Below are 25805 nucleotides of genomic sequence, written 5' to 3' on the forward strand. Positions count from 1 at the left end.
CCGCAGATCGCTGAACTGAATTCTCCAGCGATCTGAGGCCATCGCTGACATGGGGGGGGCATAATGACCCCCCTGGGCGATATGCCGGGATGCCTGCTGAACGATATCAGCAGGCATCCGGCTCCGGTCCCCAACCGGCTAGGGGTGGGGACCGGAATTCCCACGGGCGTATGGATACGCCCTCGGTGCTTAAGGACTCGGAATGCAGGGCGTATCCATACGCCCTATGTCCTGAAGAGGTTAAGGACTCGGAATGCAGTGCGTATCCATAAGGTTAAACTGTAATTTGGCACTGTTTACACTATTTGTACTGTGGAATACAATAAGACACCTTTTGTGCACCAAAACATGATGGAGTTTTTGAAAAAATGGCGCAGAATACGTACAAAGTACACGCCCCTTTTTTGAGATTGGTGGGGATTGCGGACTTTTTGACCACATTTGTCACAAAATGCACACCAAAAAATTTTGTTAAATCATTGATAATTTCCTCAAAAAATTCACAATGCACAAATAAATAGCAGGATAAAATGAGCTTATTTATTTATTTATTTATTCATGATTTCTGACTCCCATTCCATTTAGGAATAATTTTTAATGCCTTTAGAGGACACTTTTTATTAATATTTCAAACTTACAAAATGAATTCACAGATGATCAGACGTTTTTCATTACAATTCTGATCATTCCATTTCCCATCCCCATACATTTCCACACAATCTTCGTTTAGTTTATAATTATCTGGTTGATTATCATACCAGATTGAGTATTTAATCTTTTCACCATTTAGATATCTGAATGTTCCTTCATCCTGAAGGTCATTTACACCCAGATATGCAAAGAAATTATATTGATTCACTATTTTCTTTACAGCGTTGTTCTCATCTTCATTCAGTGGTATAGGCAATTGACCTCCTGTTCCGGCACAAGTGTTTATGGCATCATTGTAATTCGCCGTTACACCTTGTGAAATATAGATCTTGTTTCCAGCTGCTGCTGCACTCTTAGAAAATGTTAAAGCTGAAATAAAGAGAATACAGATTGGTAAATATTACATACAACGACAGCTCCCAGACACAATGGGGGAGATTTATCAGAACCTATGCAGGGAGAAAGTTAACCACTTGCCCATAACAACCAATCAGATCGCTTCTTTCATTTTTCAGAGGCCTTTTAAAAAATGAACTGGTCAACTTTTCCTCTGCATAGGTTTTAATACCCCCCCCCCCCCCCCCAATATTACTATAGTATCGTCACAGCTTAGCTTTCATTTTTCCATAGCTATGTAAAAAAATGAAACCTAAGCTGTGTTTGGTTTCTATGGGCAAATCAGACTTGTTTGTCCCTAACATTATTGGACTGGGCCATTATATTAAGTTTTATAAGACAATCAGCCATATCATTAAAACCACCTGGCTAATATTATGTAGGTCCCCCTCACTCCTCCATATAGCTGAGACCAACAATGTATAGACTCCACAAGACCTATGAAGAAGTCCTGTGCTATCTATAACCAAGTCATTAGCCACAGACCCTTTAAGGACACACATTCACTATTTTTTGTCCATTTTTGCAACACTAAGCTACCTTTTAAATAGTCTTCATTAAACATTCCTGCCATTTTGCTGCTTCTCAAAGAGCTAAGAATAAAAAAGGTCACTAAAGGGAAACTAAACAAAGGGGCAATTAAGGGATCTAAAGGGGCAATAAATGGCTTTAGGCAGAAAGGAGGTAGTAAATGCTGCACCTATTTGCAGTTTCTTCCCCCTTAGATCCCTTGATCCCAGCTCACTGTAGCCTCTTTGCCCAGTTAAGTATAGTATAGTGTACACAGCTTTCTATGTATGATAATAGTGTATGTTTCAATGCCTAGACATATCCCTTAGAGCCGGCCCAACAGGCTACTAGAGACTCCTTTCGTTTTACCATTTTGTTTAATAAATGTTATCCTATTGCTATAATATTGTAATCAGTTACATATAAAATAATTACATTCACACATACAAAGTTTAATTTAACCTGTTGAGGACGAAGGGTGTACAGGTAAGCCCTTGCTCCCTGATACTAAAAGGAGTACTCCGGCGGAAAACTTTTTTAATGAACTGGTGCCAGAATGTTAAACAGATTTGTAAATTACTGCTATTAAAAAATCTTTACCCTTCCTGTACTTTTTAGCAGCTGTATGCTACAGGGGAAATTCTGTTGTTTTTGAATTTCTTTTTTGTCTTGTCCACAGTGCTCTCTGCTGAAACCTGATGTCCGTATAAGGAACTGTCCGGAGCAGGAGAAAATCCCCATAACAAACCTTTGCTGCTCTGGACAGTTCCTGACATGGACAGAGGTGTCAGTAGAGAGCACTGTGGAAAAGACAAAAAAGAAATTCAAAAGAACAGAATTTTCTCAGTAAAAAAAAGTTTGCCCTTCCTATACTAAAAAGTACAGGAAGGGTAAATATTTTTTTAATAGAAGTAATTTACAAATCTGCTTAACTTTCTGGCACCAGTTGACTTATAAAGACCTAAAACAAAATGTTTTCCACTGGAGTACCCCTTTAACCCCTTAAAGATCCAGCCAATTTTCACTGTAGTCAGGAGTGAGAAGCTTCAGAAGAGATGCCGACTCAGCGTGGCGCTGGACACAGAACAACCAGGTAGATAGAAGCCAAGGTATTTTATTTTCCCAGAATGCAACGCATTTCACTGCCTAAGCAGCTTCATCAGGTATAGGTGAGAACAACAAAGTGATGCATTTTATCAAGGCACTAATTGGTCACAGCAGGGACCTTCAATCACTAAGGATCAATAGGTACCGGAGAAAATGCATTTACAAAGACTGGACATGTAAGTCCAAAAAATTTTTATCGAATGCATTTGTATAGGAAATAGTCATTAAAAATCATGTAAAATAATAAAAATATAATACATGTATTAAAAAACATATTAGAAAAAAGAGTTGCAAACATATGAACTTTTGACAAAGTAACAAACAATAAGGGAGAAAAAAACGACCGTTCCCTCTGGTCTCCCCCCCCCCCCCCAAAAGAGCAGAGGGAACGGTCGTTGATCAACGAGTGTTCTCTATGGTCTCATTCAGACCATGCGGTGTTAAAGTAGAAAGGGTGTATATACAGTAAGATTCTCTATTAATTAAATATTGAAACCGATTGGGTTTATCCATTGGGATGGATTTAAGAATTATTAAACGTAAAGCAGAAATTTCATTGTTATGAACCATAATAAAATTCCTCGATAAACTGTGTAACGGAAGCCTGCACACAGCGTCCAGGAACTCAATGTTCCGGAGTGAGGTGGAATTTTGTGGACGCTGGGGAGCAGAGTACCCCTTTAAGAAGCTCCTATGGTGCCAGAACAGCAAAAAAAAAAACACATGGCATACTATTTTGGAAACTAGACCCCTCAGGAAACATAACAAGGGGTATAGTGAGCCTTAACACCTTACAGGTTTTTGACAACTTTTTGTTAAAGTTGGATTTTTCACTAAAATGCATTTTTTTCCCCCAAATTTTACATTTTTACAAGGGGTAATAGGAGAAAATGCCCCCAAAATTTGTAACCCTATTTCTTCTGAGTATGGAAATACCCCATGTGTGGACGTCAAGTGCTCTGCTGGCACACTACAATGCTCAGAAGAGGAGGAGCGCCATTGAGCTTTTGGAGAAATAATTTGTTTGGAATGGAAGTCAGGGGCCATATGCATTTACAAAGTACCCCGTGGTGCCAGAACAGTGGACCCCCTCATATGTGACCCCATTTTGGAAACTACACCCCTCACAGAATTTAATAAGGGGTGCAGTGAGTATTTACACCCCACTAGCGTTTGAAATTTAAATTTTTCATTTTCACGGACCACTGTTCCAAAAATTTGTCAGACACCTGTGGAGCAGAAATGCTCACTGTACCCCTTATTACATTACATGAGGGGTGTAGTTTCCAAAATGGGGTCACATGTGGGGGCGGTCCATTGTTCTGGCACTATGGGGGCTATGTAAACACACATGGCCTTCAAGTCCAGACAAATTTTCTCTTCAAAAGCCCAATGGCGCTCCTTCTCTTCTGAGCATTGTAGTGTGCCAGCAGAGCACTTTACATCCACATATGGGATATGTTCTTACTCAGAAGAAATGGGGTTATAAATTTTGGGGGGCTTTTTTCCTATTTTCCCTTGTAAAAATGAAAAATTTAGGGTAACACCAGCATATTTGTGATTTTTTTTTCTTTTTCCCATCCAACTTTAATGAAAATTCTTTAAACACCTGTGGGGTGTTAAGGCTCACTATACCCCTTGGTACATTCCGTGAGCGGTGTAGTTTCCAAAATGGGGTCACATGTGGGTATTTTTTTTTTGCGTTTATGTCAGAACCGCTGTAAAATCAGCCACCCCAGGGCAAATCACCAATTTAGGCCTCAAATGTACATAGAGCGCTCTCACTCCTGAGTCTTGTTGTGCGTCTGCAGAGCATTTTACACCCCACATATGGGGTATTGTGTTACAAATTTTGGAGGTCTTTTTCTCATTTTACCCCTTGTGAAAATAAAAAGTATGGGGCAACACCAGCATGTTAGGGTAAAAATCTTTATTTTTTTTAAACTAACAGGCTGGTGTAGTCCCCATTTTTTCCTTTTCATAAGGGGTAAAATGAGAAAAAGCCCCACAAAATTTGGAGTGCAATTTCTCCCGAGTATGGAAATAACCCATATGTGGCTCTAAACTGTTTTCTTGAAATACGACAGGGCTCCGAAGTGAGAGAGCGCCTTTCGCATTTGAGGACTAAATTAGGGATTGCATAAGGAAGGACATAGGGGTATTCTACACCAGTGATTCCCAAACAGGGTGCCTCCAGCTGTTCCTAAACTCTTAGCATGCCAGGAAAGTCAGTGGCTGTCCAGAAATGCTGGAAGTTGTTGTTTTGCAACAGCTGGAGGCTCCGTTTTGGAAACACTGCCGTACAATAAGTTTTTTCATTTTTATTGGGTGGGACAGTGTAAGGGGGTTTATATGTAGTGTTTTACCCTTTATTATGTGTTAGTGTAGTGTTTGGCGGGTTACGGTGAGTTTCCCGTTAGGAGTTTGCACTGCGGCGAAAAACTTGCCACAGCTCAAACTTGAAGCAGGAAACTCACTGTAAACTCGCCCGTGTGAATGTACTCTGTACATTCACATGGGTGGGGGGGGGGGCAAACCTCCAGCTGTTTCAAAACTACAACTCCCAGCATGTACTGAAAGACCGTCCATGCTGGGAGTTGTACTTTTCCAACAGCTGGAGGCACACTGGTTGGAAAACCTTCAGTTAGGTTCTGTTACCTAACTCAGTATTTTCCAACCAGTGTGCCTCCAGCTGTTGCAAAATTACAACTCCCGCCATGTACTGATCGTCGAAGGTAATGCTGGGAGATGTAGTTATGCAGCAGCTGGAGGTACGCAACTACAACTCCCAGCCTGCTGAGACAGCTGTTTGCTGTTTAGGCATGCTGGGATTTGCAGTGTGCAACATCTGGAGGGTTACAGTTTAGAGACCACTGCACAGTGATCTCCAAACTGTGGCCCTCCAAATGTTGCAAAACTGCAAATCCCAGACAGAAAACTGCTGTGTGGGCATGCTAAGAGTTGTAGTTTTGCAAGATCTAGAGGGCCACAGTTTAGAGGCCACAGCACAGTGATCTCCCAACTGTAGCCCTCCAGCTGTGGCTAAACTACAAATCCCAGCATGCCCAAACAGCTGTCTGGGCATGCTGGGAGTTGTAGTTTTGCAACATCTGGAGGGCTACAGTTTGGAGACCACTGTATAGTGGTTTCAGACTGTAGCCCTCCAGATGTTCCTAGGCAACTCACTGGCTTCCGTAGGATCCAGGGAGCTGCATAGCCATCCTCTTCTGCCGGTGATCACAACCGCCGATCGCTGCCTGCTGCCGCCTGCTGCCGCCACAGATGGGCAGATGGACTTTGGCGCCGTTCCTCGTCGGTTTCCCCGTTCTGCCCAGCCTACTGTGAGTGGGCAGAATGGGGAAAACAAAAGTTAATCCCCCCCCCCCGCCCCTGATCTGCTATTGGTCTTCATGACGCCCCCACAGGTGTTTGACAAATTTTCGTCAAAGTTGGACGTGAAAATTGACATTTTTTTTTTTTTCACTAAAATGCTGGTGTTACCACAAATTTTTCTTTTTCCCAAGGGGTAATAGGAAAAAAGCCCCCCAAAATTTGTAACACCATTTCTTTTGAGTAATGAAATACCCCATATGTGGATGTTAAGTGCTCTGCGGGCGCACTACAGAGCTCAGAAGGGAAGGAGCAATATTTGTTTTTTGGAGCGAGAATTTGGCTGGAATAGAAGGCCATGTGCGATTACAAAGCACCCATGGTGCCAGAACTGAAGACCCCCCCAAATGTGACTCCATTTTGGAAACTGCACCCCTCACGGAATGTGTCAAGGTGTGCAGTGAGCATTTACACCTCACAGGTGCCTGACAGATTTTTTCAACAGTGGTCCGTGAAAATGAAAATTTTTATTTTTGATTTGCACAGCCCACTGTTCCAAAGATCTGTCAAACGCCAATGGGGTTTAAATGCTCACTGCAGCCCTTGTTACATCCGAAATAGGGTATGTGGGGGGTCCACTATTTTGGTAGCACGGGGCTTTGTGAATGCACATGCCCCCCGACTTCTATTCCAACCAAATTCTCTCTCCAAAAGCCCTTGTGAAAATTAAAAATTGGGGGTAACACCAGCATTTTAGTGAAAAAAATAAAATTTTTCATTTTCATGTCCCACTTTAATAAAAGTTTGTCAATCATCTGTAGGGTGTTAACCCCTTAGAGACTCAGTCCATTATCACCTTAAGGACTTAGCCCTTTTTTGCAATTCTGACCACTCTCACTTTATGCATTAATAACTCTGAGATGCTTTTACCTTTTATTCTGATTCCGAGACTGTTTTTTCATGACATATTCTACTTTAACATGCTGGTAAATTTTTGTCGTTACTTGCATCCTTTCTTGGTGAAAAATCCCATAATTTGATGAATAGTTTGAAAATGTTTCCTTTTTCTAACAAAGTAACTTTCTGCTTGTAAGGAAAATGGATATTCCAAAGAAATTATACATTGATTCACAAATACAATGTGTCTACTTTATGTTGGCATCATAAAGTTGACTTTTTAAAATTTTTGAAGACATTAAATGGCTTCAAAATATAGCAGCAATTTTCAAAATTTTCCCGAAAAATTTAAAATCTGAATTTTTCAGGGACCAGTTAAGTTTAAAGTGGATTTTAGTGGCTTTTCTGTGAGAAATACCCCATAAATGACCCCATTATAGAAACTGCACCCCTCAAAGCATTAAAAATGATATTCAGAAAGTTTGTTAACTCTTTAGGTGTTTCACAGGAATAGCAGCAATTAGAGATGAGCGAACTTACAGTAAATTCGATTTGCCACAAACTTCTCGGCTCGGCAGTTGATGACTAGTGTTGAGCGGCATAGGCCATATTCGAATTCGCGAATATTCGCGAATATATGGACGAATATTCGTCTTATATTCGCGAATATTCGCATATTCGTTATATTCTCGTTTTATTTTCGCATATGCGAATATTCGCGTATGCGAAAATTAATATATGTGAATATTAGTATATGCAAGAGTAACATGCGTACAAATTCGCATATGCGAATATTAGCATATGCGAATTTTCGCATATGCGAAATTTAGCACGCCAGTCTCACACAGTAGTATTACAGCCTTCTTTACACCACACAAGCTGGAAGCTGAGAGGGGTGATCACTGTGATGTGTACTGTGAAAAAAAAAAAAAAAAAAAAAAAACGAATATTCGTAATTACGAATATATAGCGCTATATTCGCGAAATTCGCGAATTCGCGAATATGCGATATTCGCGAATAATATTCGAATTGCGAATATTCGCGAGCAACACTATTGATGACTTATCCTGCATAAATTAGTTCAGCTTTCAGGTGCTCCCATGGGCTGGAAAAGGTGGATACAGTCCTAGGAGACTCTTTCTTAGGACTGTATCTACCTTTTCCAGCCCACCGAAGCACCTGAAAGCTGAACTAATTTATGCAGGATAAGGCATCAACTGCCAAGCCGAGAAGTACATGACGAATCAAATTTACCGTAAGTTTGCTCATCTCTAGCAGCAATGTGAAGGAGAAAATTCAAAATCTTCATTTCTTACACTCGTATGTTCTTGTAGAGTCATCTTTTTTTTTTATTGGGCAACAATGAGTGGAATGCATAGATAATATAAGTCGGGCAGATACCAAAAATAGTCACCAAAAATTGAAAAAAACATGGGCAATAAAAACAAGTAAGTATATAGTAATTTTAATATAAAACCAGTAAAGTGCAAGTGGCAGTGCCCTCCACTGTCTTTGTTCTCAAATATTGATCTTTTTGTGCAATTAGCGACATGTGCAATTAGGAAATTGAGAATTTTAGTGGAGATCACTTACATCATAATTGTTCTGTGAGTCAGCATAGGGTCCTTAAAGAACTACAACAGATGAAAGACGTGGTAATTAAACCATCTGATAAGGGTGGCAACGTGGTTATTTGGCCCGCTACGGCATATGAGAAAGAGGTGATGAGGCAGCTAAAAGATACCAAATGCTATCACAAGCTTACTTTTAACCCCACTTCTAAATTTCAGGATGAACTAAAAAAGATTCTACTCCAAGCGACATCCAGAGGCATCATTTCGCAACAACAGATGGGATATCTCCTTGTGGACAACCCTACAGTGGCAACACTATATCTACTTCCCAAAGTTCGCAAACATCCTACCAGCCCCCCAGGCCGTCCTATCATAGCAGGTAGGAACAATTTATGTGAACCAATCTGTAAATTGATTGATTCAGTCCTGCAAGGTATGGTGGAAACATTACCATCATATCTCAAGGATACTACCGATGTACTTCGCAGGATGCATCGACTTGGAGTTGATCATCAAACTTTTACAGTTCGCACTTACACAACTTTTTCATGTTCAAAAATAATTTCTATCTCCAGGCCCAAGGTACCGCAATGGGGGCGGCTTGTGCACCCTCCTTTGTGAATTTATTTCTAGGCGCCTGGGAATGTACCATCTTTTTTACTGACACCCTTTGATTGACAGGGTCCAATCTTGGGCCAGATATATTGATGACATCATAATAATCTGGTAGGGATCGGTGTCTGAACTCTGTCAATTTATTGAGGACTTGAACCACAACAACCTGAACATCAAGTTGACTTTCAAATATGGTAGGAGTAACATCGACTTTCTTGACGTGTCATTTGGTGTTGATATGAATGATAACATTCAATCTGACCTATTTAGAAAAGTACTGCTACTAATTCTCTCCTACATGCAAAATCATCTCATCCCCAGAAACTCATTCAGAGTATACCGGTTGTACAACACTTATGTATTAAACGTATCTGTTCCGCAGAAGAATCTTTCGAAAAAAGAGCCCGCGAATTGAGCCAGAGATTCAGAGATCGTGGATATGATGAACGCACTATCCAGAGAGCCTATCACAAAGCAAAGTCTACTAACCGCAACTCTTTACTTCAAACACGGCGAAGGGACAAAAATGACAATCAGGTGAGGTTCATCACCTCTTTTCACTCACAATCTAATGAAGTCAGAAATGCACTGGCTAAATATTGGGATGTACTTACATTGGACCCCACGCTCAGTCTTTACATTAAAAAATTCCCTTCGGTATCATACAAAAGGTCAACTAATTTACGGAACCAATTGGTCCATAGTCATTACTTGGGACCTCAAAGTAAGAATTTATTTGGGAGTAGTGCACCCAAATGAGGTTGTAAACTATGTGGCAGATGTCTGGCATGTCGAAATTTGGTTGATGACACCTCTTTCTCTGATTCCAGTGGTTGGACTTCAAGATCACCCATAACATCATGTGCCATACATTGGGCATTATATACCATGCTACGTGCCCATGTGGCCTTACTTATGTGGGGATGACGACTCGTCCATTCAAACGGAGGATCAGGGAGCATATCCTTGGCATTCAAGCAGCAGCCAATCTGGATGATATGTCTTCGTTATCGGTGATCCCTAGACACTTCAGAATACATCATGAGTGTGATGCTTCTGGATTCAAATTTCATGGTATCGACAGAATCTTCATTGGTCCAAGAGGAGGGGAGTGGAAGAGGCAGCTTGCGCAACGCGAAACCAAGTGGATTGTGAAACTAAGAACAATGCAACCCCGCGGCCTTAATGACCACCTCAGTTATGCCCCTTTTATTTGATGTCTTATAATTTTTGTCCAGTTCTATATCGTTCATTTGGTCTGCCCCATAGTGTCTATCTCTAATTCAAATTCACTGTTCGCAAGGTATCTTGTGTTTAAATTTTTGTATTGTTTTTCTACAGGTACGCCATTTGGGAATTCATTGGGGAGTTCATCTGCTACTATGCTATGCACTTTATTCCTTTATCCATTTGCCACTTGCACTTTACTGTTTTTTATGTTAAAATTACTATTTACTTACTTGTTTTAATTGCCCATGGTTTTTTCAATTTTTGGTCACTATTTTGGGTATCTGCCCTTATATTATCTATGCATTCCACTCATTGTTGCCCAATTACACTTCTCATTACAGCTTTCACATACATTTCCTACTTGTCATCACACATCCACATTCTTTATATCACTTTAGTCATTCATTGCACATATAGTCACACTTTCAAATCTCCACATCTTTCACATCATTACTTTCACATCCATTTCACATTTATTAACATTTCTTTATACCACTGCATACATCTTTTCATTCTTTCATTGCATTTCTTGCATCCCTTGTCACATATAAATTATATGTTTAGATCCTTTGTATGCTCTCCTTTTGGGCGCCTGCGCTGCTGCATGACGTACTCTGTTACGCCACCTTGTCCGGTCATGTGATCGAGTCATTCGCAGTACCGCCCTCCCTTACCTTGCCGCTCCGGAGTTTGAGTGTCTGCGCCTTCTGTAGCACCCGGTCACGTGATCTATTTTGAACACGTGATCGGAACCTTCGGCTTCTCATCAGCTAGCGCTGCGGCGCATATTATTTTGGTAATCCAGCATCACTGGTGGGCGATCAGTGTGCTTGGCTGGCAGCGATGTCCATTATTGCTTTCCTCCCATTTGATTGGTTCCCTAGCTATATATAACCTACACCTAGAGTCAGCTGTAGCCACACCCCCTGACAAAGTGCAGTAGCGCGAAATGTGCGTTGGGGTAAGTGCAGGTGGCATATCGCTCTACACTGATTTATTATGATCTCTTTTTGTGCCTATGTTTCGGTTGTTATCATTTGTAGGGTTGATATGTACCTATTATGATATGCTTATACCTTAAAGGGGTACTCCGGTGCTTAGACATCTTATCCCCTATCCAAAGGATAAGATGACTGATCGAGGGAGTCCCGCTGCTGGGGACCCCCATGATCTTGCACGCGGCACCCCGTTTGATAGCTGTCACGCCCCCTCCCGTAGGCTTGCATTGAGGGGCGGAGCGTGACATCACAAGGGGGCTGGGGCGTGACGTCACGCGCCGCCCTGTAATCGCCGGTAATCAGTCCCGGAGCGAACACGCTTCGGGGACTGATTACAAACGGGGTGCCGCGTGCAAGATCACGGGGGTCCCCAGCGGCGGGACTCCCTCGATCAGGCATCTTATCCCCTATCCTTTGGATAGGGGATAAGATGTCTAAGCACTGAAGTACCCCTTTAAACTACCATGTATTGGCACTTGTATGCATTTTCTCCAGTGCTTGTTGCCTATACCTCCTGTATTTTATCAATTCTGTGCACTGTGCTATTTTATCTCAATTTATTATATGTACTATTCCAATAAAGTTTTCTATTTTTTGTACATACATTGTTTATTGCTGATGTTTGTGATTTGGTGTTTTGTTGTTTGTTGTAAAAAACTAAATGTTCAATAAACATTTTCTGATAAAAAAAAAAAAGAAATGCTGGGAGTTATTGTTTTGCAACAGCTGGAGGCTCCGTTTTGAAAACACCGCCGTACAATAAGTTTTTCATTTTCATTGGGGGGGGGGGGGGGGGGCAGTGTAAGGGGTGTATATGTAGTGTTTTACCCTTTATCATGTGTTAGTGTCGTGTAGTGTTTTTAGGGTACATTCACACTGGCGGGGGTGTACGGTGAGCTTCCCGCTAGGAGTTCGCGCCTGTGGCGAAAAATTAGCTGCAGCTCAAACTTGAAGCAGGAAACTCACTGTTAACCCGCCCATGTTAATGTACCCTGTACATTCGCATGGAGGGGGGCAAACTTCCAGCTGTTTCAAAACTACAACTCCCAGCATGTACTGACAGACCATGCTTGCTGGGAGTTGTACTTTTGCAACAGCTGGAGGCACACTGGTTGGAAAACCTTCAGTTAAGTTCTGTTACCTAACTCAGTATTTTTCAACCAGTGTGCCTCCAGCTGTTGAAAAATTACAACTCCCAGCATGTTCTGATCGCCGCAGGTCATGCTGGGAGATGTAGTTATGCAACAACTGGAGGTACGCAACTACAACTACCAGCATGCCGAGACAGCTGTTTGCTGTGTGTGCATGCTGGGAGTTGTAGTTTTGCAAGATCTAAAGGACCATAGTTTAGAGACCACTGCACAGTGATCTCCAAACTGTAGCCCTCCAGCTGTTGCAAAACTGCAAATCTCAGCATGCCCAGACAGCAAACAGCTGTCTGGGCATGCTGGGAGTTGTAGTCTTGCAACATCTGGAGGGCTACAGTTTAGAGACCACTGTATACTGGTCTCCAAACTGTAGCCCTCGATAAGTTGCTAGGCAAACCACCAGCTTCCGTAGGATCTAGGGAGCCGCATTACCGTCCTCTGCTGCCGCCTCCCGCTACCGCTGCCGATGGTGAGTGGACCTTCAACACCGATCACCGTCGGTTCCCCTTCTCTGTCCGGACTTCAGTGGGTGGGCTGAGCGGGGGAACTGAACATTAACCCCGCCCCCGATCTGCTATTGGTCGTCACTTCTGAACGACCAATAGCAGGGATAGGAGGGATGGCACCCCTACCACCTCACTCCTATCCCTTCAGGGGGATCGTGGGTGTCTTGGACAACCCCGATACTCCTTATTTTCCGAGTCACCGGAGAGCGTATGACCCTGAATAGCCGCAAATCGCCGGTGTGAATTCACCATCGATTTGCGGCGATCGCTAACATGAGGGGGTCTCAGGACCCCCCTGGGCATTTGCACGGGGTGCCTGCTGATAGATATCAGCAGTGATCCCGGTCTGGTCCCCGCCCAGTGCACAGCGGGGACTGAAATTCCCTCGGGCGTACAGGTACCTGTACACCCTTGGTCCTTAAAGGGGTTAAAGTCCAACAACTCCTTCTCCCCATGTTATTTTTTTTGTCAATAAGTGTACATATTTTTACACTCCTCCCTCCACACACACACACGCAAAGAAAATAAATATATGCATTTTACAGACAACATAGTATTGTTATTAACAGTATACAAGGAGCCATACGTATACCATACACATTACCATCATACTTTTAGTGACCAAATCATGTATACTGTCAAATATTACCAATTATACCAGTATACAAAGGAAAATATCAGCTTGCATATTACCATCATACTGTGACTGACCTAATCCTGTAAACTGAGACCAATATTAGCAATACTTTCAGTATAGAGAGAGGAATATTACTACCATACTTATTACCATTGTACTTTTATTGACCAAATCCTATATACAGCGACCAATATTAACAAAAATATCAGTATACAAGGAGAAATTTATTATCACCATACATATTACCATAATGCTGTTTGTGTATAAAAATAAGGGTTGATTTTGTTCTTCACTTGAAAATTATTCATATATTGGTTTTATTTTGAGGCTTTAGATAAGATGAGGTGAAATTTACCGGTTAAATTTACAAAGTTTTTGCTGTTTTGGTATGAAGCCAAGGCTGTAGGTGCTGTAGTAATATCTTGGTTATTGTATTATAGCAATTATAATCACTAGAGTAGTTTAACCCCTAAAGGACTCAGCATTTTTCCGTTTTTGCATTTTCATTTTTTCCTCATCACCTTCTAAAAATCATAATGGGTATCATTTTAATCGTATTAACCCTAAGAATAAAGAACACATGTCATTTTTACCATAAATTGTACGGCGTGAAAACGAAACCTTCCAAAATTAGCAAAATTGCGTTTTTTGTTTTAATTTCCCCACAAAAATAGTGTTTTTTGGTTGCGCCATACATTTTATGATATAATGAGTTATGTCATTACAAAGGACAACTGGTCGCGCAAAAAACAAGCCCTCATACTAGTCTGTGGATGAAAATATAAAAGAGTTATGATTTTTAGAAGGCGAGGAGGAAAAAATGAAAACGTAAAAATTAAATTGTCTGAGTCCTTAAGGCCAAAATGGGGTTAAGGGGTTAAGGACCAAGGGAGGTCCTGTACGATATCGATCAGCAGGCACCCTGTGCAAATGTCCAGGGGGGTCATCAGACCCCCCCATGTCGGCGATCGGCGCAAATCACAAGTGAATTGACACTTGCGATTTGCGCATTTACGGGTCATTACGGTTCTATGGTGACCTGGTGACCTGGAATATAAGGGGGATCGCGGTTGTCTAAGATACCTACGATCCCCCTGAAGGGATAGGAGTGAGGTGGCAGGGGTGCCACCCATCCTATCCTTGCTATTGGGTGTCTAGAAGTGACGTCCAATAGCAGATCGGGGCGGGGTTAACTTTCGTTTTCCCCATCCTGCTCACCCACAATAGGCGGGGCAGAACGGGGAAACGACAGAGGACCAGCGCCGACGATCCACTTACCCTGCGGGCGAGGCTGCGGGCGACGATCGGTGTCGGAGATCGGCGGGCGGCATGTCGTGCAGATGGCTCCCTGGATCCGACGGAAGCCGGTAACTTGCCTAGCAACATCTGGAGGGCTACAGTTTGAGACCACCCAGCATGCCCAGACAGCTGTCATGCTGGGATTTGTAGTTTTGCAACAGCTGGAGGGCTACAGTTTGGATATCACTGTGCAGTGAACTGTGGCCCTCTAGATCTTGCAAAACTACAACTCCCAGCATGCCCACATAGCAGATTGCTGTCTGGGCATGCTGGGATTTGTAGTTTTGCAACATCTGGAGGTCCACAGTTTGGAGATCACTGTGCAGTGGTTTCTAAACTGTAGCCCTCCAGATGTTGCAAAACTGCAAATCCCAGCATTCCCAAACAGCAAACAGCTGTCTCACCATGCTGGGAGTTGTAGTTGCGTACCTCCAGCTGTTGCATGACTACATCTCCCAGCATGCACTTTGGCGATCTGTACATGCTGGGAGTTGTAGTTTTGCAACAGCTGGAGGCACACTGGTGGGAAAATACTGAGTTAGGTAACAGAACCTAACTGAAGGTTTTCCAACCAGTGTGCCTCCAGCTGTTGCAAAAGTACAACTCCCAGCATGCACGGTCTGTCAGTACATGCTGGGAGTTGTAGTTTTGAAACAGCTGGAGGTCCCCCCCCCCCCATGTGAATGTACAGGGTACATTCACAAGGCAGGTTTACAGTATGTTTCCTGCTTCAAGTATGAGCTGCGGCAAATTTTTCGCCGCATCGCAAACTCGTAGCGGTAAGCTCTCTGTAAACCTCCGCCAGTGCGAATGTACCCTAAAAACACTACACTACACTAACACATAATAAAGGGTAAACCACTACTTATACACCCCTTACACTGCCCCCCCCCCCCAATAAAAATGAAAAACGTATTGTACAGCAGTGTTTTCAAAACAGATCCTCCAGCTGTTGCAAAACAACAACTCCCAGCATTTCCGGACAGCCACTGACTGTCCAGGTATGCTGGGAGTTTAGCAACAGCTGGAGGCAACCTGTTTGGGAATCACTGGCATAGAATACATCTATGTCCACCCCTATGCAATCCCTAATTTAGTCCTCAAATGCGCATGGCGCTCTCTCACTTCGGAGCCCTGTCGTATTTGAAGGAAACAGTTTAGGGCCACATATGGGGTATTTCCGTACTCGGGAGAAATTGCACTACAAATTTTGGGGGTCTTTTTCTCCTTATACTCCTTATGAAAAGGAAAAGTTGCGGTCTACAGCCTGTTAGTGTAAAAAAAAATGTTTACACTAACATGCTGGTGATGGCCTTTACTTTTTATTTTCATAAGAAGTAAAAGGAAAAAAAGACCCCCAAAATTTGTAACACAATTTCTCCTGAATACAGAAATACCCCACATGTGGGCGTAAAATGCTCTGTGGGCGCACAACAAGGCTCAGGAGTGTGAGCACACTATGTACATTTGGGGCCTAAATTGGGGATTTGCACACGGGTGGCTGATTTTACAGCGGTTCTGAAATAAACGCCAAAAAATAAATACCCACATGTGACCCCATTTTGGAAACTACACCCCTCATGGAACGTAACAAGGGGTATAGTGAACTTTAACACCCCACATGTGTTTCAAGAATTTTCATTAAAGTTGGATGGGAACATTTAAAAAAAAAAATTTCACTAAAATGCTGGTGTTACCCAAAATTTTTCATTTTCACAAGGGAAAATAGGAGAAAAGCTCCCCAAAATTTGTAACCCCATTTCTCTTGAGTAAGAACATACCCCATATGTGTATGTAAAGTGCTCTGCTGGCACACTACAATGCTCAGAAGAGAAGGAGCGCCATTGGGATTTTGAAGAGAAAATCTGTCCGGAATTGAATGCCACATGTGTTTACAAAGCCCCCATAGTGCCAGAACAATGGACCCCCCCACATGTGACCCCATTTTGGAAACTACACCCCTCATGTAATGTAATAAGGGGTACAGTGAGCATTTACGCCCCACAGGTGTCTGACAGATTTTTGGAACAGTGGTCCGTGAGAATGAAAAATATAATTTTTCATTTGCTCAGCCCACTGTTCCAAAGATCTGTCAAACGCCAGTGGAGTTTAAATACTCACTTCACCCCTTATTAAATTCTGTGAGGGGTGTAGTTTCCAAAATGGGGTCATATGTGGTGGGGTCCACTGTTCTGGCACCACGGGGGGCTTTGTAAACGCACTTGGCCCCTGACTTCCATTCCAAACAAATTCCCTTTCCAAAAGCTCAATGGCGCTCCTCCTCTTCTGAGCATTGCAGTGCGCCAGCAAAGCACTTGACGTCTACACATGGGATATTTCCATACTCAGAAGAAATGGGCTTACACATTTTGGGGGTAATTTTCTCCTATTACCCCTTGTAAAAATGTAAAATTTGGGGAAAAACCAGCATTTTAGTGAAATTTTTTTTTCACTTACACATCCAACTTTAACAAAAAGTCGTGAAATACCTGTGAGGTGTTAAGGCTCACTGTACCCCTTGTTACTTTACTTGAGAGGTGCAGTTTCCAAAATAGTATGCCATGTAGGTATTTTTGCGGTTCTGGCACCATAGGGGCTTCCTAAATGCGACATGCACCCCAAAAACCATTTCAGCAAAATTTGCTTTCAAAAAGCCAAATATGACTCCTTCTCTTCTGAGCATTATAGTTCGCCCGCAGAGCATTTTACATCCTAACATGGGGTATTTCCATACTCAAAAATGATGGGGTTACAAATTTTGGGGGGCATTTCTCCCATTACCCTTTATTAAAAAAAAGGTAAATTTGGGAGAAAAAAACAGCACTTTAGTGAAAATTTTTTTTTCATTTACACATTCGACTTTAACGAAAAGTCATCAAACACCTGCGGGGTGTTAAAGCTCCTTGTTACGTGCATTGAGGGATGTAGCTTCCAAAATGGTATGCCATGTTGAGGGTTTTATGCTGTTCTGGCACCATAGGGGCTTCCTAAATTTGACATGCCCCCCAAAAACTATTTCAGAAAAACTCAGTCTCCAAAATCCCATTGTCGCTCTTTCCCTTCTGAGCCCTCTACTGCGCCCACCGAACACTTGACATACAGACATGAGGTATTTCCTTACTCGACAGAAATTGATTTACACATTTTGAGAGGATTTGTCTCCTTTTACCTCTTGTAAAAATTCAAAAACTAGGTATTCAAGAACTTGCGAGTGTAAAAATGAAGATTTAGAATTTTCTCCTTTATTTTGCTGTTATTCCTGTGAAACAACTAAAGGGTTGACACTTACTGAATGTCATTTTGAATACTTTGAGGGTTGACACTTACTGAATGTCATTTTGAATACTTTGAGGGGTGCAGTTTTTATAATGTGGTCATTTGTGGGGTATTTCTAATAGGAAGGCCCTTCAAATCCACTTCAAACCTGAACTGGTCCATGAGAAATTCTGATTTTGAAAATTTTGTGAAAAATTGGTTGCTGAATTGCTGCTGAATTGCTGCTGAAATTGCTGCTGAACTTTGAAGCCCTCTGATGTCTTCCAAAAGTAAAAACATGTCAACTTTATGATGCAAATATAAAGTAGACATATCGTATTTGTGAATCAAAATATAATTTATTTGGAATGTCTATTTTTCTTACAAGCAGAGAGCTTCAAAGTTAGAAAAATGCTAAATTTTCAATTTTTTCATCAAATTTTGGAATTTTTCACCAAGAAATGATGCAAGTATCGACAAAATTTTACCACTAACATAAAGAAGAATATGTCACGAAAAAACATTCTCGGAATCAGAATGAAAGGTAAAAGCATCCCAGAGTTATCAATTCTTAAAGTGAAAGTGGTCAGATGTGCAAAAAACGCTCTGGTCCTACAGTGAAAATTGACCTGGTCCTTAAGGGCTTAAATGGGCACTGTCAGACTCAAAAACTTTTTATATGTCGTACATCGTGGCAAAATATTAGCATTTCTAATATACTTCATAAAAAATGTCTTACCTTTTTATAGAAATGGCTTATAAATTCGTGGCTTTGTCCATGATGAAGCTCGGGCATGGAGAAAGTCCAGTAAGTTAGGGTGGGCTAGCTGTTCTCTGTCTTATAGGACAGGAGAGAGCACAGAGGAGAATTATCAGAAAGGAGGGAGCACAGAGGAGTTCTATCAGACAGGAGAGAGCACAGAGGAGTACTATCAGACAGGAGAGAGCACAGAGGAGTCCTATCAGGCAGGAGGGAGCACAGAGGAGTACTATTAGACAGGAGAGAGCACAGAGGAGTACTATCAGACAGGAGAGAGCACAGAGGAGTGCTATCAGGCAGGAGAGAGCACAGAGGAGTGCTATCAGACAGGAGAGAGGACAGAGGAGTACTATCAGACAGGAGAGAGCACAGAGGAGTCCTATCAGACAGGAGAGAGCACAGAGGAGATCTATCAGACAGGAGAGAGCACAGAGGAGTACTATCAGACAGGAGAGAGCACAGAGCAGTCCTAGCAGACAGGAGAGAGCACAGAGGAGTCCTATCAGACAGGAGAGAGCACAGAGGAGTGCTATCAGACAGGAGAGAGCACAGAGGAGTGCTATCAGACAGGAGAGAGCACAGAGGAGTCCTATCGGACAGGCGAGAGCACAGAGTACTATCAGACAGGAGAGAGCACAGAGAAGTCCTATCAGAGAGGAGAGAGCACAGAGGAGTCCTATCAGACAGGAGAGAGCACAGAGGAGTGCTATCAGACAGGAGAGAGCACCTAGGAGTCCTATCAGACAGGAGAGAGCACAGAGGAGTGCTATCAGACAGGAGACAGCACAGAGGAGTCCCATCAGACAGGAGAGAGCACAGAGGAGTGCTATCAGACAGGAGAGAATACAGAGGAGTACTATCAAACAGGAGAGCACAGAGGAGTACTATCAGACAGGAGAGAGCACAGAGGAGTACTATCAAACAGGAGAGAGCACAGAGGAGTCCTATCAGACAGGAGAGAGCACAGAGGAGTACTCTCAGACAGGAGAGAGCACAGAGGAGTACTATCAGACAGGAGAGAGCACAGAGGAGTACTATCAGACAGGAGAGAGCACAGAGGAGTCCTATCAGACAGGAGAGAGCACAGAGGAGTACTATCAGACAGGAGAGAGCACAGAGGAGTACTATCAGACAGGAGAGAGCACAGAGGAGTGCCTGCCCACTCTAACTTACTGGACTTTGACCATGCCTGTGCTGTAGCTTGGGCAAAGCCATGATTTTATAAGCCATGATTTCTATAAAAAGGAAATAAAATTTTCTTATGAAGTATTTTAGAAAAGTTAATGTTTTGCCAAGATGTGCAACATATAAAAAAAAAAAAATTTGACAGTGGCAATTTAATGATAAGCGCATCTTTTTCCCAGCAGATATTTTTCCACGGTATTTACTAATGTATCCCTAAATTTTGTATTTTTCCCTACATTTTGCTTTTTTTGACACCTGCTCTGAGCTGTTGGGTTTCCTCAGCTCCAATCCACCACATTTTCTGTGGAAGCCTTAGTAAATATATTGGGATTTTTTTTTTTTAAATGTTGGTGACCATGCCCCTTTACCAAATGGCCACACCCTTTTTGGGTTTTCTCAGTAAAATGGAGAGTTGGTTGTTTTTTTTTTTACAATTTTGGCGCAAATTCTGGGGCAAACAGAATTACTGGTGCAATGTGCCAGAATCTGGCACACAACCAACACGGTGTCGGGTTTACATTAGTAAATCAGGGCTAGTGTGTTTGGAAAACTCAAAAAGAAACCCTGTTTTTGTTTGTGTTTTATTTGTTTGTTTGTGTTTTTGAAAACCTTCAACAAAGGAGAAATGAAAAATCCCTCTATAGGCTCTACTCCTCCTTATGGAATCACACATACAATGAAGTAATGTAGAATTCAATGAAAACTTGAGTTCTACATTACTTCATCCTATGTGTGATTCCATAAGGAGAAGTAGTGCTTATAGAGGGATTTTTCGTTTTTCCTTTGTTGATTGTGTTCTTGCAGACGGACTCCGTTCTCTCTCTGCGCCCCTATGGCTCAGCAATACTCCCGGACCTCATCATATTACACACTATGTTTGGGTTATGCTCGCATTTTCATTGCGCACCAGGCGAGCAGATTACATCTATTCATACCTTGTGCTCTCGGGGTAATGCACCAGGCACCTTGTGTGATATTTGTGTTCTACTATGAAAACCTGGAAAGCTTAAATTTGTGATTAGACATTGATCCTGATTTACTATTGTAAACCTGACCTGTTTTTGTCGGACTGTGCACCACAATTTGGCACATTGAACCACAAATTGTATTTGTGTCCGATTTTTTGCCACATATCGTCAAAAGATGCCTTCAAACCCCAAAAGGAGCATGATCAGTCAGAAAAGGGGCGAGGCTGGCTGGAAAAGGGGACATATTCTCACAACCTTACCTAGTTACTAATATAAATAGATGGTTGGAAATAAATGGTTGGAAATTTCCACCAAGAAAAAGCTATGAATCTTTTAATTCCCATAGTAAATAGAAAGTAAAAAAAAAAAAATGTGATTAGACAATGGAGATTTATCAAAACCTATGCAGAGGAAAAAGTTGACCAGTTGCCCATAGTAACCAAATTGTTTCTTTCATTTTTCAAAAGGCTTCTGAAACATGAAAGACGCGATCAGGTCTTAGGTCAACTTTTCCTCTGCACAAGTTTTGATGAATGTTCCCCAATGTGTTTTTCTTTCCCACCAATTCCTGTGCCACCAGATAAAACTGTCACACTTGAATTTGCAATTAGATAATGTATTTATAATGGGTTTTCCCAACTCTAATCTTTGTGATGTCCACATTCTTCTTTACTGTTTATATAACTGTTTTTAAGAAAACAAGAATATAAATTTCATCACTAACCGTTTCTAAGCGTTTGCACGTTTGACTCCACTTTCAGTAATCTTCTATCCAAAATGCCCAATTGAAATTTAAGAGGTTCAAGCACTGAAAAATACATTATAAAGGTTAAAAGTATACTTAAAATTTTAGAAAATATTAAAGGGAACCTGTCAGCTGTTTCATGTTAATTGAACCCCAGGCAGCATGATACAGGGCTAGACACCCTCCTTACAATTATTTACTCAGAATTGCTGTGGGAGGAGTAGCCAGGAACTAAGTATGCAGCCAGAAAAGCAGCTCTCCACCACTGCTACCTGCCTCGCTGATCTTGATTGACAAGTTTCTTCCTATAGACGTACAGGGAGAGACTTCTGAGTCAAGTTCAACCAGGTAGGGAGCAGCTGTGGAGAACTTTTGACATAATGTAGATAATACCATTATATGTATATTTGTAATATACATTGCTAAAAAAAAAAAGGGTATATTTGGGTGAAAAAATGCAGTCAAATGCAGCTACTGCCTGTGTGTCTCTATCAGGAGTCCAAATACAGGAAGTGAGGGCAGGACAAGGAGGGCTCTGTGCAGGCTCCTGGCTTATCAATCATCCTAATATATGAGCAGAGCCCCGCTTGTCCTCAGTGTACAGAGCCCCGCTTGTCCTCAGTGTACAGAGCCCTGCTTGACCTCAGTGTACAGAGCCCTGCTTGTCCTCAGTGTACAGAGCCCTGCTTGTCCTCAGTGCACAGAGCCCTGCTTGTCCTCAGTGTACAGAGCCCTGCTTGTCCTCAGTGTACAGAGCCCTGCTTGTCCTCAGTGCACAGAGCCCTGCTTGTCCTCAGTGTACAGAGCCCTGCTTGTCCTCAGTGTACAGAGCCCTGCTTGTCCACCCACACTTCCTGTATTTGGACTCCTCTCAGAGACACACAGACAATAGCTGTAGGGACAAAAATATACACATTTTTTTAACCCAAGTATATTACAAATATACATATAATGGTATTATCTACATTTTGTTAACAACAGGTACACTTTAAATTGCCTACATTTAACATTAAAGAGGTATTTCAGGCCAAAACTTTTTTTTATATATCAACTGGCTCCGGAAAGTTAAACAAATTTGGAAATTACTTCTATTAAAAAATCTTAATCCTTCCAATAGTTATTTGCTTCTGAAGTTGAGTTGCTGTTTTCTGTCTAACTGCTTTCTGATGACTCATGTCCCAGGAGCTATGCAGCTCCTATGGGGATATTTTCCCATCATGCACAGCTCCCGGGACGTGACATCATCATTGAGAAGTTAGACAGAAAACTTCAGAAGCTAATAACTATTGGAAGGATTAAGATTTTTTAATAGAAGTAATTTACAAATCTGTTTAACTTTCCGGAGCCAGTTGCTATATAAAAAAAAAAGTTTTTGCCTGGAATACCCCTTTAAGGCTTGAACTCCACTGAGGTTTTTTTTTGCAAAAACGCTGTCAAAACGCCAATTTTCCCGCACGAAGTTTTCTCAGTGAAAAAACGCAGCGTCCAGATGTTAGCTGCAAGTCAATGGTAAACTGCAAAATGCCAGATTCACTTGGCGTTTTTTAGTTTAGTGGTTTTTTAATCCTTTTGGCATTTTTCAGCAATTTTGGTGTCAGAGGCTGGATTTTCAAAATGCCTAGTTTGGCGTTTTTTGCCCCGAAATCATGGCGTTTTCATCCCATAGAAGTCTATGGGAGAGCAAAAATGTCAAGAAAAATGCCATGTTGGTTTTAAATTTTGCGTTTTTGCAGGTGATTTTTATTCTTTTTTTGACTTTAGCGATCCAAAAAAATTATGGAGATACCTTTTTTATAAAAATTTCGTTGGGTACCATAAAAATTTATTTATAAAAAAGATACAGTAGTGATGGAAAAAATTGTACTTAACGAAATGTATCTTTTTTATTACGAAATGTTTATTAATTTTTAAACAGGGATCAATTTATGTGAGCGGGTAAAGCGCTAAAAATGTAGCCGACAATAATAAAAATGTAGTGTGTGCGTGTTTTTCACTTTTTTTTTTTTTAGGTAGTACTACTACTCCCAACATGGAACACACTGTTCCATGATGGGAGTATTAGTACCTGTACTAATTGACAGATCCTAATTGCGATCCTCTTGTTTAATGTATAGATGCGGCGGCCGCTCTTCTATGGTCCCGGCCGCTGCATCTATACATTATACAGGAGGATCACAGCGGGTGTCAGGAGTGATACCCGCAGTGATCTTTCCTTAACTACAAGTACTACTACTCCCAACATGGGGCACACTCTGCTCCATGCTGGGAGCTGTAGTACCTGCATTAATAGACAGCAGGTGTCAGAAGTTACACTCGCTGCGATCTGTCTATTAATGCAGGTACTACAGCTCCCAGCATGGAGCAGAGTGTGCACCATGTTGGGATTAGTAGTGCCTGCTAAAGGACACATCACAGCGGGTGTCACTACTGACACCCGCTGTGACAATCCTGTCTATAGCAGAGATGCAGAGCGGCTGTATACATTGCTCACATTCCTGCTCTGCACTGTACTCCGGGCCGGCCACTCATTCACTCATCTTTTCCTCAGAGCTGTGATTGGCTGAAACCATCCGGCCAATCACAGCTCTGGGCGGAAAATATGAACGGCCAGTGATGTCAATAGTGTAGAGATGTGAGCGCTGTATAGAGCCTCATCACTGCTATATTATGGACGATCGCATCGGGTGTCAGACTGACAGCCAGGGCGATATGTCTATAGTACAGGTACTACTACTCCCATCATGGAACAGTCTTGTTCCATGCTGGGAGTAATAGTACTACATAAAAAATGTGAAAAAAAAAGAGAAAAAAAAAGTGAAACACACACACACTTTATAAAAAAATTTATAAAAATTTTGTTATAAAAAATAAACATTTAGTTAAATACATTTTTACATCCCTACTGCATCCTTTATTTTTTTATTTTTTTTTTGGTACCCAACTATTTTGTAACAAAAAAAAAAAAAGGCAAAAGGAAGGGGCCAAAAACGGAAAATTCCACACAAAGGTAAAAACGCCAGAAAAAACGCCAGAAAAAATGCCAAAACGCAGGGAAAAACTGTGGCAGTTTTTCTGGTGTTTTTGCTGGCATTTTTATGCCACAAAAATCGCAGGGCAAAAATCTCAGTGGAGTTCTAGCCCAAAGGTGTAAAGTTTCTCAATATATAGTAATAAACAATTTAGCATAACAATATTTTCTATAACTATCAAAGCAAAATGTTTTTCTATAAAATATTTAGTTATTTATGTTATTATAACTATTAATTTTCAATTTAATCCAAAATATAATACCTAAAGAGAAGACAGAAAAAAAATGTAATACAATAGAAGATATAGGAACAAAGTGTCCTTACCTGAGGCTCCACTATCTCCTTTTTCACCTTTCTCGCCTTTAGGTCCTTGTTCGCCATTTTTCCCTGGACGTCCATCAGCACCAGGAAGTCCAGGTGGTCCTCTTGGGCCTTAAATCAATTTAGAAAACAAGTCTCTTACATACAGCATTTTTAAATGTCAATCTTTATTTGAAAATCTCTTCTGCACATTACCTGCTACTCCCTTTTCTCCATTTAACCCATTTTTCCCATCTTTGCCTGGTGCACCATCTCTTCCTGGAGCTCCACACTTGATAATGGTATAGTCTGACTCCTGACATATCTCAGTGGAGTACACCAAGGCTATGCCAAGCAGAACCACACTAAACACCTGCAGAATTTTCATATTCCAAGAAATTTCAATCTACAAGGACAAAATAAAAGACAGTGTAGCCAAAATGTAGACAACAGATATATTATGTGATTTAAAGAGAATAATTCCCAAACTTACCTCTGAATTCTAAGAATAATTATATAAGCAAATACTTTGAGTAAATGTTTACTGCCTAAATGTAACATGCACACCTATATATATTGGAAAATTATGGTTGTGGGTGGAGCAATTGCATTTTTGTTAATTTAGCCTAAAGAAATAAGAAGAGTTATTTTGGAAAAACAAGCC

General features: G+C 41.5%; 1 protein-coding gene across 1 annotated transcript; it reads right to left on the reverse strand.

The window, feature by feature from the left end:
• Positions 1-575: 575 nt before the first annotated feature.
• Positions 576-25533, reverse strand: LOC130282140 (pulmonary surfactant-associated protein A-like). The gene is made up of 4 exons (XM_056530081.1): positions 25358-25533; positions 25166-25273; positions 21792-21875; positions 576-1020 (listed from the first exon to the last, which is right to left on the reverse strand). The coding sequence occupies exons 1-4, from the start codon at positions 25527-25529 to the stop codon at positions 635-637; spliced, it is 750 nt and encodes a 249-aa protein (XP_056386056.1). The 5' UTR covers positions 25530-25533; the 3' UTR covers positions 576-634.
• Between the last annotated feature and the right edge of the window lie 272 nt (positions 25534-25805).

This window comes from Hyla sarda, chromosome 7 (assembly GCF_029499605.1).
Source record: "Hyla sarda isolate aHylSar1 chromosome 7, aHylSar1.hap1, whole genome shotgun sequence".
NCBI lineage: Eukaryota > Metazoa > Chordata > Amphibia > Anura > Hylidae > Hyla > Hyla sarda.

Bases quoted from the DNA above. Each gene is read 5' to 3' on its own strand.
- LOC130282140 (XM_056530081.1), bottom strand. From the start codon at position 25,529: ATGAAAATTCTGCAGGTGTTTAGTGTGGTTCTGCTTGGCATAGCCTTG. The intron at 25,274-25,357 runs GTAATGTGCAGA...AATTGATTTAAG, and splicing joins TGGAGAAAAGGGAGTAGCAG to GCCCAAGAGGACCACCTGGA. The intron at 21,876-25,165 runs GTAAGGACACTT...TGTATTTTTCAG, and splicing joins AGGAGATAGTGGAGCCTCAG to TGCTTGAACCTCTTAAATTT.